This window comes from Zootoca vivipara, chromosome 14 (assembly GCF_963506605.1).
Source record: "Zootoca vivipara chromosome 14, rZooViv1.1, whole genome shotgun sequence".
Lineage (NCBI taxonomy): Eukaryota > Metazoa > Chordata > Lepidosauria > Squamata > Lacertidae > Zootoca > Zootoca vivipara.
Window position 1 is genome coordinate 25,057,683 of NC_083289.1, and position 12,207 is coordinate 25,069,889.

The window sequence follows — 12,207 nt, forward strand, 5'->3', positions numbered from 1 at the left end:
CGAGGAGACATTTTCAAGTGGGAATAAATTAAAAGGTGTCCTTTCTCCCTTTCTGCTCCTGAATCCTAGCTTTCTACAAGCCCTGAAGGGATCGTTGAGGATCCTCTTCCAGAATGCCAAAAGTCCTGAATAGAAGCACTCCTTTTACGGTTGAGGACTGTTGCAAGTCCCCACTTGCTCCTACTAATACTGAACTTGGGTTCCTACAAGTTTGGCAGTAACACAGGGCCTCTCAGAAAGAAATCAGGAGCCTCTGCATACTAGGTGGACTCTGCAGACATGCAGAAGAATATGAGTTGGTAAGTTAGCAAAAAAGAAAATTCAAAACAAAAACATGGTCTGAGAAGGACTTGTGCTATGGGAACCACACTGACAACTCCTGTTCTATCTGCTGAACCACATCAGTCCTATTACAGACAGCATTGCCAGTTGAACTGGTTTCACAGCTCCTCCAGTCAATGCTATCCAATTTCCCAGCAATGAAATCAAAATAACTCAACATTTCAGTCTGCTTATTCAATAGAAGGCATACTGGATAAAATCCTCCTAAGCTATGCTGCGTTCATTTCAACTGGACTTGCCCAGGCAAGCTCCAGAGAGAGGATGAGCTTCTGTACTTGGCAGATGTACCTGTGTGCTTCCAAAATATCCCAATTAAAGTGACTCAAGGTTGCACATTCCCCCTCATTTTGTTTTACAAAAAGCATAGCAACGACAGACCACCCATTATGCCGTATCAAAAACCATTACTGGACCTCCCATTAATTCCAAAAGTGGTTTGCTACACAGAGAAGTGGGGGAAGAGAAAGCTTTTCACAAAAAATAACCGCAAGTCAAATTCCCTGACAAGGGAAGAAGAATGTGGGCAGCCTGAAATACGAAGGCCCACATATAGCTCACCACTTCATTTTGGCCTTGAAAACTGGACCTCCCTCCTCTGCCTTTTACTTCTGGTCCCCTTCCCTTCTCTTTGTTTGCATCTCATCTGTTTAGTTTGTAAGCTTGGTGACAGGGCCTCTCTCTCTCTTTTTTAAAATGTCATTAATATGAGCTACTTTAGAAGTCAAGAATGGTCCGGAAAATGGAATAAAAATATAATAAATAAACAACCTCCAAAGTCCCTCCGGGCCCACAGAACCAAGTCTTTATCCTGTTTGTCATAAATGAGAAATGGTACATCACCACACATTTAAAGCATGTCTTCTTCCTCACACTCCACAACACACACACCCTAAATCCTAGGAACTGTAGTTTGTTAAGGGTGATGGAAATTGTAGGTCTGTTTCATGTAAACTACAATTCCCAGGATTCAGGGGAGGGGAGGGTGCTTTAAATGCATAGTGCGTAGGCAGCCTGCCTCTCAAAGTGACATAACATTCTTGGTCTTCTTGATATTACAGAATTTCCCACATCAGTGTAAATCCAGTCTAAGCTTACATAAAAGAATTGCCGGTAATCCATAAATAAAATTGGTCTACTATATGCAGACAATAAGCATTATTATAAATATATAAAACCTACAGATGACTTACCAGCTTTGTATGATATGGTGTTTGTTTTTGCCACAGACTTCTTATAGCACAAGTACACTGCTGAGCCCCACTGCAAGAGAAGTGCAGACAGGGTGAATTAGTTGACTAGGCAATGTAGAAAGACAAGAGTACAATGCCACAAGTGGGAAGGGTAAACAAGCCTGATCAGACAACTTGTAAAAGGTCACATTATACTCCTTTAAAATCAATTTAATGATTGTAATGAATAATGTAAGCACTCTTGTGTGTCAGATGAAAGAACCCGAATCAAGGTTAAAAAAAAATAAACTAGGCAAGCCCTTTCACTTGATTCATGCTGATGTTTAAGTCATCTATAACCATGCTTAAGTCTCTTAACCTGTAATTTTTCACTCTATGACTCATTTTTAGCACAAAATCTCATACAATCTCATAATTTTTGAACAGTACCAACTTCTCTCTGCTGCTGGCAACATGTCAAGGTAAACAGAAATTTATAGTATTCTGATAAATTTTGTCACAACTGGTAAACTCAAAGGAAGACAAGAATAAAAAAGAGAGGGCTACCAACAAATGTCTGCATCACATAAACACTTTTGGAATGTAAAATGAGTGCTTTCATGCACTACATAAGCCATAATGGGGTACTACAAATGAAATACATTTGATTTTGTAGTTTGCTAGGGTTTTGTTTATGCTTTGTAGTATCTCAGACAGCATTCATACCAGAGAAATGAGGAGCAAATATTCATCCCCATTGATTTCAGTAGCATTTTAATAACTTTGGTTTATATAAAACCTTGTGCAGCTCCCACTTGGGAGAAAAGCAATGACAAACCTAGACAGCATCTTAAAAAGCAGAGACATCACCTTGCCGACAAAGGTCCGTATAGTTAAAGCTATGGTTTTCCCAGTAGTGATGTATGGAAGTGAGAGCTGGACCATAAAGAAGGCTGATCGCCGAAGAATTGATGCTTTTGAATTATGGTGCTGGAGGAGACTCTTGAGAGTCCCATGGGCTGCAAGAAGATCAAACCTATCCATTCTTAAGGAAATCAGCCCTGAGTGTTCCCTGGAAGGACAGATCGTGAAGCTGAGGCTCCAATACTTTGGCCACCTCATGAGAAGAGAAGAATCCTTGGAAAAGACCCTGATGTTGGGAAAGATTGAGGGCACTAGGAGAAGGGGACGACAGAGGACAAGATGGTTGGACAGTGTTCTCGAAGCTACGAACATGAGTTTGACCAAACTGCGGGAGGCAGTGCAAGACAGGAGTGCCTGGCGTGCTATGGTCCATGGGGTCACGAAGAGTCGGACACGACTAAACGACTAAACAACAACAGCAGCTCCCACTTATTGCAAAACAAATGATTATGTGCCATAAGTGAAAATCATGCAAGATGTAAAAACCCTATTCAAGAGGCTTGGTTAACCTGCTCATAAAACAGGATACATTCCTACTTCAAACACGCCTGAATTCTGGGATATTGTAACTGAGTCCATAATTTGAAGCATTTTAAGAACTGTCTTCTAAGCTACCCTGCGTATATCATAGCTCCTCCTACCCCTCCAACACACACATGATTCTCTGCCTTTTCTTTTATCCTAGAAAGTGGCGTACCCACATTTTATCATTGAAAAATAGCACTATGGCCCAGTGAGATAAATAATAATTTTCAGTTTAAATACACGAGAAGGGCTTGCAAAAAAATAAATAAAAAGGGCTTTTAAAAAATCAAATAACTTGACAATGATTTGATCTCACAAAAGCAAAAACAGCAGTGCATTAACCACAGGCTTTCATGCCACAGTGCACCTGAATCATACTGTTTCTATTGAACAAACGCTATCACCAGAAATCCATTAAATTTAACTTGCATTTAAAATATTCTACTGAAAAACAAGTAATGGTATCTTATATACTTGTTGTGCAATTGACTATTTATATAGAAGGCCAGCAAGAAGTGCTTTCCCAGTGTTCTGTATAACTAACAGGCATCAGAAGATGGTGGAGTAGATTGGATTCGTTAACACTGTGACAGGAAAGAGGACTTGAGGGAACTTTTATAGAGTATGCCAACAATTATTACTTTGATAATGCGTAGCAGGAAGACTTAAAGAAAGAGAACTCTTCAATCATGTTGATATGACAAAAATAATGTATTCAATATGTTATTCAACAACAACTGAGCCTCCATATTCATAGGCAGCCTACCGGTAGGTCTCATTATCAGATTCTGGGAGTAAAGAAGAGGGGGAAACTATTTTGCAATTTTGAGTCTCCCTACTGAGCTTCCAGAAATATATGGTTGGTAGAGGTGAATTAAATATGGACTCATCTAAAAGGCCCCTGACTATCAGGTCCAGGCCGAGGGAGCCAGTGTTTGTCCGCAGACAGCTTCCGAGTCATGTGGCCAGCATGACAAATCTGCTTCTGGCGAACCAGAGCAGCGCACGGAAACGCCGTTTACCTTCTCGCCGGAGCGGTCCCTATTTATCTACTTGCACTTTGATGTGCTTTCAAACTGCTAGGTGGGCAGGAGCTGAGACCGAGCAACAGGAGCTTACCCCGTTGCAGGATTCGAAATGCCGACCTTCTGATCAGCAAGCCTTAGACTCTGTGGTTGCAAATAAAACTTTTAATGCGTTGTGAAATGCAATATACAAATGTGACACTAGATGGGGACAGTGAGCTATGCAAAATTCAATGTATTTTTCAAAACACTTTTTTAAAAAGAGCATTTTCACAGCGTTTTTTGTGTGTGTGTAGATTCCATCTAGGTGTGTCTTAGTCTATCCAGCAAAGCAATTCTTACTTTTTTTTAAGTACTTGCCTTAGGACTGCACAGATAACTTCATAAAAAGCTGCTTGCAGCATTTAATTTATACCATTGTCCATAGAGCAAAGAGCAGATAACACTGCAACACAGCAGAGAACCCTTCAATGGTTTACAGATTGTTCATGAGAAGTTGACATTGTTGAGACATGAAGAAGAAACTGGCACAGATCCTCTGGAATCTTACAGGAGAGTAGGATTAATTAGAAAGATATATTTCTACTCCAACCTGGTTTTTTTAATGCCAACTGGTAACTGAATGTTATGTTTTATAAACCACTTAAAAGCCTATTTTGTCCTTAAGAGATATATAAATTAAATAATAATAACTATATTGTAAGCATTATAAATCCATTAAACGGTATTTTCTACAAATCCAAAGTCCACCTTACCATACTGCTGTTCAGATTCTTGTCAACCTTGCAGAATGTGTGTGGTGGGGTTTCTCCCTTACTTGGTATAATTATGCATATGTCTGTGACAGCCAAGGTATTCTGAGTCATGTTCTCCAAGGCTCTTCGGAATGTGATGTATACTTTTTGCGATGAAGCACCACCGCTGATATTTGCAGGGCGGCCATGCGGAGTGGCTTGGATGATTTCACAACCCTGTTTTAATCTCTCTTTCCCATCATATAAAACCCTAGACAGAAGACAAACCCAAAAGCACAAGGACAGGTTTTTAGAAACAACAGGTAAGGAGTATTGCGGGCAGTGCGGAGGAATCCTGCTAGGCTCTGCCCATAATATACCGCAGTCAGCTACGCTCCATCCAAGAAGCAGCAAGGGTTGGGTTGCATGAATGACATGCTCAGCACAGGTGCAACTGCAGAACCAATCCAAGGCTTCTGACATTGTGTCTGCACTGAACCGACAGTGTGCCAAGCTCCTGTTGCCTTGCTCTTTCACTTCCCCATCTTAGTAAGTGGCAGTGACACATGGCACTGGGAAGGAAGGTCAGCAACACAGTCCCACCTGCACCCCACCTCAGATCAGACCCCACTCCAGTTTCTCCCCTGAACTGCCAGCTCTACAATTCTATGATTCTATATCCACCAGGTTCTTCCCCAATTCTGCCTCCAAACAAAACCTAATGGACCAATGTTTTTTAAATAAAATGTTAGCAGCTCTATTCCTTAGTAGTGCAACTTGAATATACCGGTATATATATTTAAAGCAACGTTAATAAAATTTACTCACCCCAAGTCAGTAAGTGGGGGCTTGTTTCTCCCTCTCCTGTAGCACAGATATATTTGTGGTCCCACAAGGCTGCCATTGTTGAGATCTGCTGACAGTCCTGATGGAGTAACATCTATGCATTTGTATCCATGAGGCACTTCCTCCCCCAGAGATTTAATTATCACCGCCACATCTGTGATTGGCTCTTTTGGCTTCGCAAGCTTGTGACAAGCATCGTTGAAGTGGATTTCCTCCTCTAGTGGTTTTGAAATATCAGTCAATCCTGCCACAACAAAGTAGTCAGCAACACGGGCCCCTCTGTCTTCCATCTTCCATCACAGAAAGATCTGGCTAGCAAGGGATGAAAGCAATGTGGGATATGGTAAAACTGAAAGAACAAGAAGGTCTCTGAAAATCACCAACTTTAAGGGTTCACTGAAAAGCATTACATTTTCCTCTGATGCCGTTGCCAAGTTTTGTTCTACGTAAAACAGACTTTTCTCTCTCCTTTATAATGAAATAAGCACATGGCTTACATACCCAAGTTCCAGTTTCAATAATGTCAGCACAAATGTGCTAGCTTATGAACAGCTTGTTGAGTTTAATGTGCCTGCACAGATGTGAGGCCCACAAGCTCACACACTTGCCACGGTAATGAGTTATCTTTCTAATAAACTGCATTACTTATCAAAATAAAGGAATGGAAAAATTTCCAGCACCAACATCTTCAGGAGCACACCTTCTGTATATTAAATGTTAATTCAAATGAAAACCTATCCTCAACAATCACAAGTGGCTTGGGCCAATGAAACGAAACACTCCTAAAGCTACAGGGCATTATATAAGCAACTGCTCTTAACAGCTAAAATGATGCAACAGAGCTTAGTCACTTGCCCAGTGTCCCCCCCCCTTTTTTTTTTTAGAGCAGTGGGTAAAAGCAGAGCGAACAACACAAACGCCTTCCTCATGGAAATATCAGAGTGTATAATGGACAAGCACAAAGCATTCTTTAAATGGTAAACAGGCTGTTCTGAAGAACCAAGGGAGAAAGAACTGGGTTAGCCTACGAATTACCAGTGCGTGATGACAGCTTGGAGACAGACTGGAGCTGGAAACAGGCAGTATATTTTTCAGAGCTGAAAGTAGCATGAGAAAGGCACTATCACTCATGGTACACACCCTCATCTTACCATCTGATCTGATTAAACTGTTTGCCAGGCTTTTGTGGTACCTCAAAACCCTGCAGCATTGTGTGAACAGTGACTAAAATAGAACAAGAAAATACGTGTATACAGGATAGGCTATGATGGCTCTATCAGGGCAGCCTTGATGTTTTATTTATATTATTGACATATATTGTGTAACAGTCACTCATCATTTTATCCACTTTGTACTCCAATGGCCTAATAGCTGTTATCCCAGCCATTCAGTGATGGCATTGTTATTGTCCGATTGATTTTATTCTGCATTTACTGATAGTTATTACATTGGAGAAGACCTCTCTCTTTTTTAACCTGTTGGCAAGCATACTTGAATCAATAAATTATTCAAGCACCAGTATAAACTTATCTTTTCCCCCTGCTCTGACGTATGGCAGGCCACTCAGATTCATTCCATGGGTGCATGCAAAACCCAAGGGTGAAGTTTTTGAAAGCCAACAATAGAAGACAGACGGCCTGATCCAAACCCTTAAAAAAAGACATCTCATCACATTATCAGTTGAGCAATGCTGAAGTCTCTCAGATATCCATCCTGCCTCATCACAGGAAACTTCCTTCCCTTTTTGGACTTCCGAAACGTCACTAACCACAAAGAGCAGCAACTCATTTTGGCTTATTGTAGCATTTAGATCAGGGTTATCTATTGTCTATTATCCTTCTAGTTGAAACCCAGCTGAGAACATGTGTTCTACCATGTAATAATCTAAGAAATCCTACAGGTTAAAACAGGAAACCACATACTACTAATAATATGGTCAATTTACCAACAAACAGCTTTTGTTACTTTGATACAGATTCTGTGCAAGCATAAAAGAACTGCAGAATTTGTTACTGACAGCAGAATTCAGCAGCAGTTTACATTGACATTATGGCTCTGGCTAACAGATTTATCTTAAGAGATCCCTAGCCATTGCACAGAACTACGATTCACAAGGTCCCCTTGGGAGACAGAATGACTATTTTTTAAGTCTGTAGTACAGAATAGATGTACTGAAATGGAAAGTCAACATAGATTCATGGCACACTTTATGGCCACTAAAGGAAAGATCATATGGAAACATAAGAGGAGATACTTTCTGTCAATCTCCTGTCAAACCCTTTGGTCAGCCCATGTCTAAAATAGCCATTCGAATGCAGTCCTCAAACTTCTTTTGTATGTAAAGTCTCAAATAAAAAGATATATTAATTTTTTAAAAAAACATAAGAGCACATGCCACATCCATCAGTGTCAATACTATATTGATTAGGGGGCGATAGATAACAGAATATTTGGGCTCTGGACAAAACAACACAGAGCAACTGGCCTGAAACAGGGCAGATGAGCTTGTACAAAATCTTCCTGAATCTGCTCAGGGATATATTTTTCCTGTTTCCACAGACACACACAAACCCTTAATGTGGGTGTTAGCTTATGTATAAAAAGGGTAAAGAGATTTATTTCTAATTGAAATAAATCAATACAATTCCAAATGCTTTGCCTCAAATTTAATTACTCCTCTGAAAAGTAGTCTCCCCCTCCCACTCACCATTTTAAGCAGATGCATGGAGGTTGCCCAGTTGTATAAAGCCAACCAGACACTCTGGCAGAACAGAGAAAAGAAAACAGAGATGACTCATCCCCAAGCCAAAAAGTGCAGTCCTCTCCATCCAATCTCTATAAAACAAGCTAATCCTCCTTCTAAATTTTTAATTCTCAAAGATGAGGCAGGCTAGGATTTGCAGGTTTTGAAAACAGAATTTAATGAGGTCTCTCACTTAAGCTACTGGTAGTTTCTTACTGACTAAACTTGCAATTATTATAGAGTCCATTTTTGAAAAATTATACTTTTGCCTAATCTTAGCACTTTTACACTTTTAAAGATAAAAATGTTTTTCTTTCCTCTCCTGTGGAATGTCAAAACATCCTACCAGTCCCATTTCCAGCAGTGTTCCAAAAACTACTTAAAAAGGTAAAGGGATCCCTGACCATTAGGTCCAGTCGTGACCGACTCTGGGGTTGCGCGCTCATCTCGCATTATTGGCCGAGGGAGCCGGCGTATAGCTTCCAGGTCATGTGGCCAGCATGACAAAGCCGCTTCTGGCAAACCAGAGCAGCACATGGAAACGCCGTTTACCTTCCCGCTGTAGCGGTTCCTATTTATCTACTTGCATTTTGACGTGCTTTCGAACTGCTAGGTTGGCAGGAGCTGGGACCAAGCAACGGGAGCTCACCCCGTCACAGGGATTCGAACCGCCGACCTTCTGATCAGCAAGCCCTAGGCTCAGTTGTTTTAACCACAGCGCCACCTGGGTCCCTCTTAACCCAATACTTAAGATTGGGTTATTTGAGCCTCCTGCTATGTCATATGATTGTTGCTCAAGAACCTCTGATTTCATTTCTGGAAAACTGAAGCAATTTGTGTTTAAATCAAATATTACATCAATGCCCTCTTTTCATAGAATCATGGAATGGTAGAGTTGGAGTCACATTTAGCTATGTGAACAAGCCCTTATTTGAAGATAAGTCCTGTTGAATTTAGGGAGGAAGCCTAAGCTCCCAGACAGAGGGCCCAAATCACAGGATTTCCAAGTTGGAATGGACCCAAAAGGTAATTTAGCCCAACCCCTGCAATGCAGGAATCACAGCTTAAATAATCCCTGAGAGTTGGCCATCCAACCTCTGCTTAAAAACCTCCAATGAAGGAGTCCACTACCTCCCAAAGTAGTCCATTCCATTGTCAAACAGCTCTTGCCATCAGAAAGTTCTTCCAGTCAGAATGTTCTTGTAATCTGAATCCACTGGTTTGGGTCCTACCCTCTGAAGGGCTGTTGGATGTTGCAGACCTGCCCTTCTGCCAGTGAAGAGGCAGGTCTGATGCTAGAGGGCTTGTCATGGTGGCAGCAAAATCTGCCACTGTTTTTCCACCATCATCAGTGCTCAGATGGTGGCATGGTTTGAAAGGGAGTATGTCATGAACTCTGATAAGGCCTTGCAGCAGGGGTCAGCAACCTTTTTCAGCCGTCCACCATCCCTCAGACCATGTGGTGGACCGGACTATATTTTGAAGGGGGGGAATGAACAAATTCCTATGCCCCACAAATAACCCAGAGATGCATTTTAAATAAAAGCACACATTCTACTCATGTAAAAACACCAGGCAGGCCCCACAAATAACCCAGAGATGCATTTTAAATAAAAGCACACATTCTACTCATGTAAAAACACACTGATTCCCGGACCATCCACGGGCCAGACTGAGAAGGCGATTGGGCCGCATCTGGCCCACGGGCCTTAGGCTGCTTACCCCTGCCTTGGAGTCTTCAGAAAGAATAGTATTCCAGCCATATAGTTATTTTCCCTCCCATAAAAACCAATGGGATAAACATTTTTGAGAAAGCAAAACACTTTTAAAAAGGGGAGGACAGAAGGAATAAAGCTGTCCCCCAGCTTCCATCCAGGCTGCCACAAGCCTAGCAGAACTGAGGGAGTGGTGTTGCCTCTGTCACTGACACTCTCCCCCCCCCCCATTCACCCCACGGACCTTCAATTGTTCTGCCTGTGGGACTCAGGGCAGTTCTACACCATACATTTAAAGCACATTTTATGCACATTTAAATCACATGTAGTTGTTGTTTAGTTGTGTCCGACTCTTCATGACCCCACGTACCAGAGCACTAAACAACAACATAACTTCCCTCAAAGTTAGGGGAACTGCAGTTTGTTAAGGTTGCTGGGAATTATGGCTCTATAAGGGAAACTACAGCTCCAAATAATCTTTTGAGGAAGTTACCCGGTATGTGTTTTAAATGTCCGTTGGATGTGCTTTAAATGTACTGTGTGGATCAAACTTTTCAGCAAGCATGCATAGGACCCAGCTAGTCCTAGTTCAGAAAACAGTATTTAGATTTTATAAAGCACAAGAACTCAGTCTATCAATTTTGGGGGGGGGGGAACCAGCAAAACAAATGATTCGTGCACAGAAGTGGGACAGGGCAGTCAATCTTTGTTGCCCTTAGTTTAAATTTGACACAAATATTTTTTGCTCTATTTCCTATAAATAAATCTGACTTGATAAGAAATTACAGAGACCCCAAGGAAACCTCTCATTATTTAGGGCTCCAGTCTGCAACTAGCTTTGCCAGAAGGTGACTTATTGACAGTACCATGTAAAAGCCTCAACTAACTCCCCACATTTGTAAAACCCTGCAACCACGGCCACTGTTCTTTCCATAACACACAAACACCTCTGCTGGCTTTGAGTTTGTAACTGGAGGCCTAAAATGCCTCCTAAGGGAGCTAGATTTGACTCAAGAGCTGCCAGTTGCTGACACCTACTTTAGAGGGATGATGGAAATAATTCCTATGATTAATGATTAAATTTAGCACTACAGTTCTGAATCTTCAAGTAAATTAAAAATATAAAGTATAATTACAGTTATCTGCTCAATACTGAAATCAATTTTCCACCTCTCACTTGGAATCTTGTCCTTTCAGTATTTGCCAGAGGCTGCAATTCTAACCCCCCTTACCCGAGAGTGAGGCCCATGATTGAATTCAATGGGACGAACTTCTGAGTAGACAGGATTGCAGTTAGGTAGTAAGCACTAGGATTATGCAGATTAGTTCTGCACTTAATCATTTAGAAAGTGAAATATTCAAGTGCAGACTGACAGAGTGTGTAGGGGAAATGTGAAACTTACTAAAAAGCAAATTGCGCTTTCCTCAAATGTTCAGTTTCAATAGCCACATACAAAAACTCACTTTCCAACTTACACATCAACATACATCTTGGTTGAGAGTGGGTCAGAGACACAATTGTGCATTCTATAAATAGAACATGAGATTAGCAGGGGCCCAAGGCCACCAACATAATTAACAAGCTGTTAAGTGTTATTAGTATCTAGCCTGCTGACTTTTCTAGTTATTAGAGACAGGACAGCAACAAAAAGTCTCAGCCTCCAGAACATACAGTACACTGTTGCTATGTTAGTTGAGGTACACTAATCCATCCATTTTTAAGGTCACCTGCTGTATGTAACCAAGAGAAATGCATAACAAAAAAACAAAACACACAAGAGGGTGGGCCAGGACGGACCTGCCATGAAGTAAGGAGAGATCGACATAAACTGGCACAACCCGAGTACTGTTAAGGGCAGCGAGTGAGAGACTAGTGGGTCTGTTGCACAGAGCACTATTATAAGAGGCTGCCTTATACAAAGTAGAGCCACTGATCTATCTAGTTTAGTATTATCTACACTGACTGGCAGCAGCTCTTCAGGGTTTCGGACAGGAATTTCTCCCACCCCTACCTGGAGATGCCAGGGCTTGAACCTAGGACCTTCTGCATGGGTCTACGTGCCAGATGCTCTACCATGGACCTACCACAGGGATGTCTAACTGGTCGACCACAATTGACAGGTCAATCCCCGGATGTTCGCTGTCACTCGCGGGACCCCTCCCGATCGTCGGTAGTGAAAAGCA

At 41.5% G+C, this 12,207-nt stretch overlaps 1 protein-coding gene across 3 annotated transcripts in view; it reads right to left on the reverse strand.

Annotated features, from left to right (window-relative positions):
- The window catches only part of DENND4A (DENN domain containing 4A), a 63,714-nt gene that overhangs the window by 47,447 nt on the left and 4,060 nt on the right, over positions 1-12,207 (reverse strand). The window contains exons 1-4 of one of the 3 annotated variants that reach the window (XM_035131083.2): positions 6,067-10,137; positions 5,548-5,877; positions 4,741-4,990; positions 1,533-1,602 (exon numbers count right to left, since the gene is read on the reverse strand). In XM_035131083.2, the coding sequence (XP_034986974.2) occupies positions 1,533-1,602; positions 4,741-4,990; positions 5,548-5,855 (628 nt within the window). In that variant the 5' untranslated portion in view covers positions 5,856-5,877; positions 6,067-10,137. Of the gene's footprint in view, positions 1-1,532; positions 1,603-4,740; positions 4,991-5,547; positions 5,878-6,066; positions 10,138-12,207 lie in introns of those variants that run through there. The other 2 variants (XM_035131081.2, XM_035131080.2) reach the window with 2 other exon arrangements.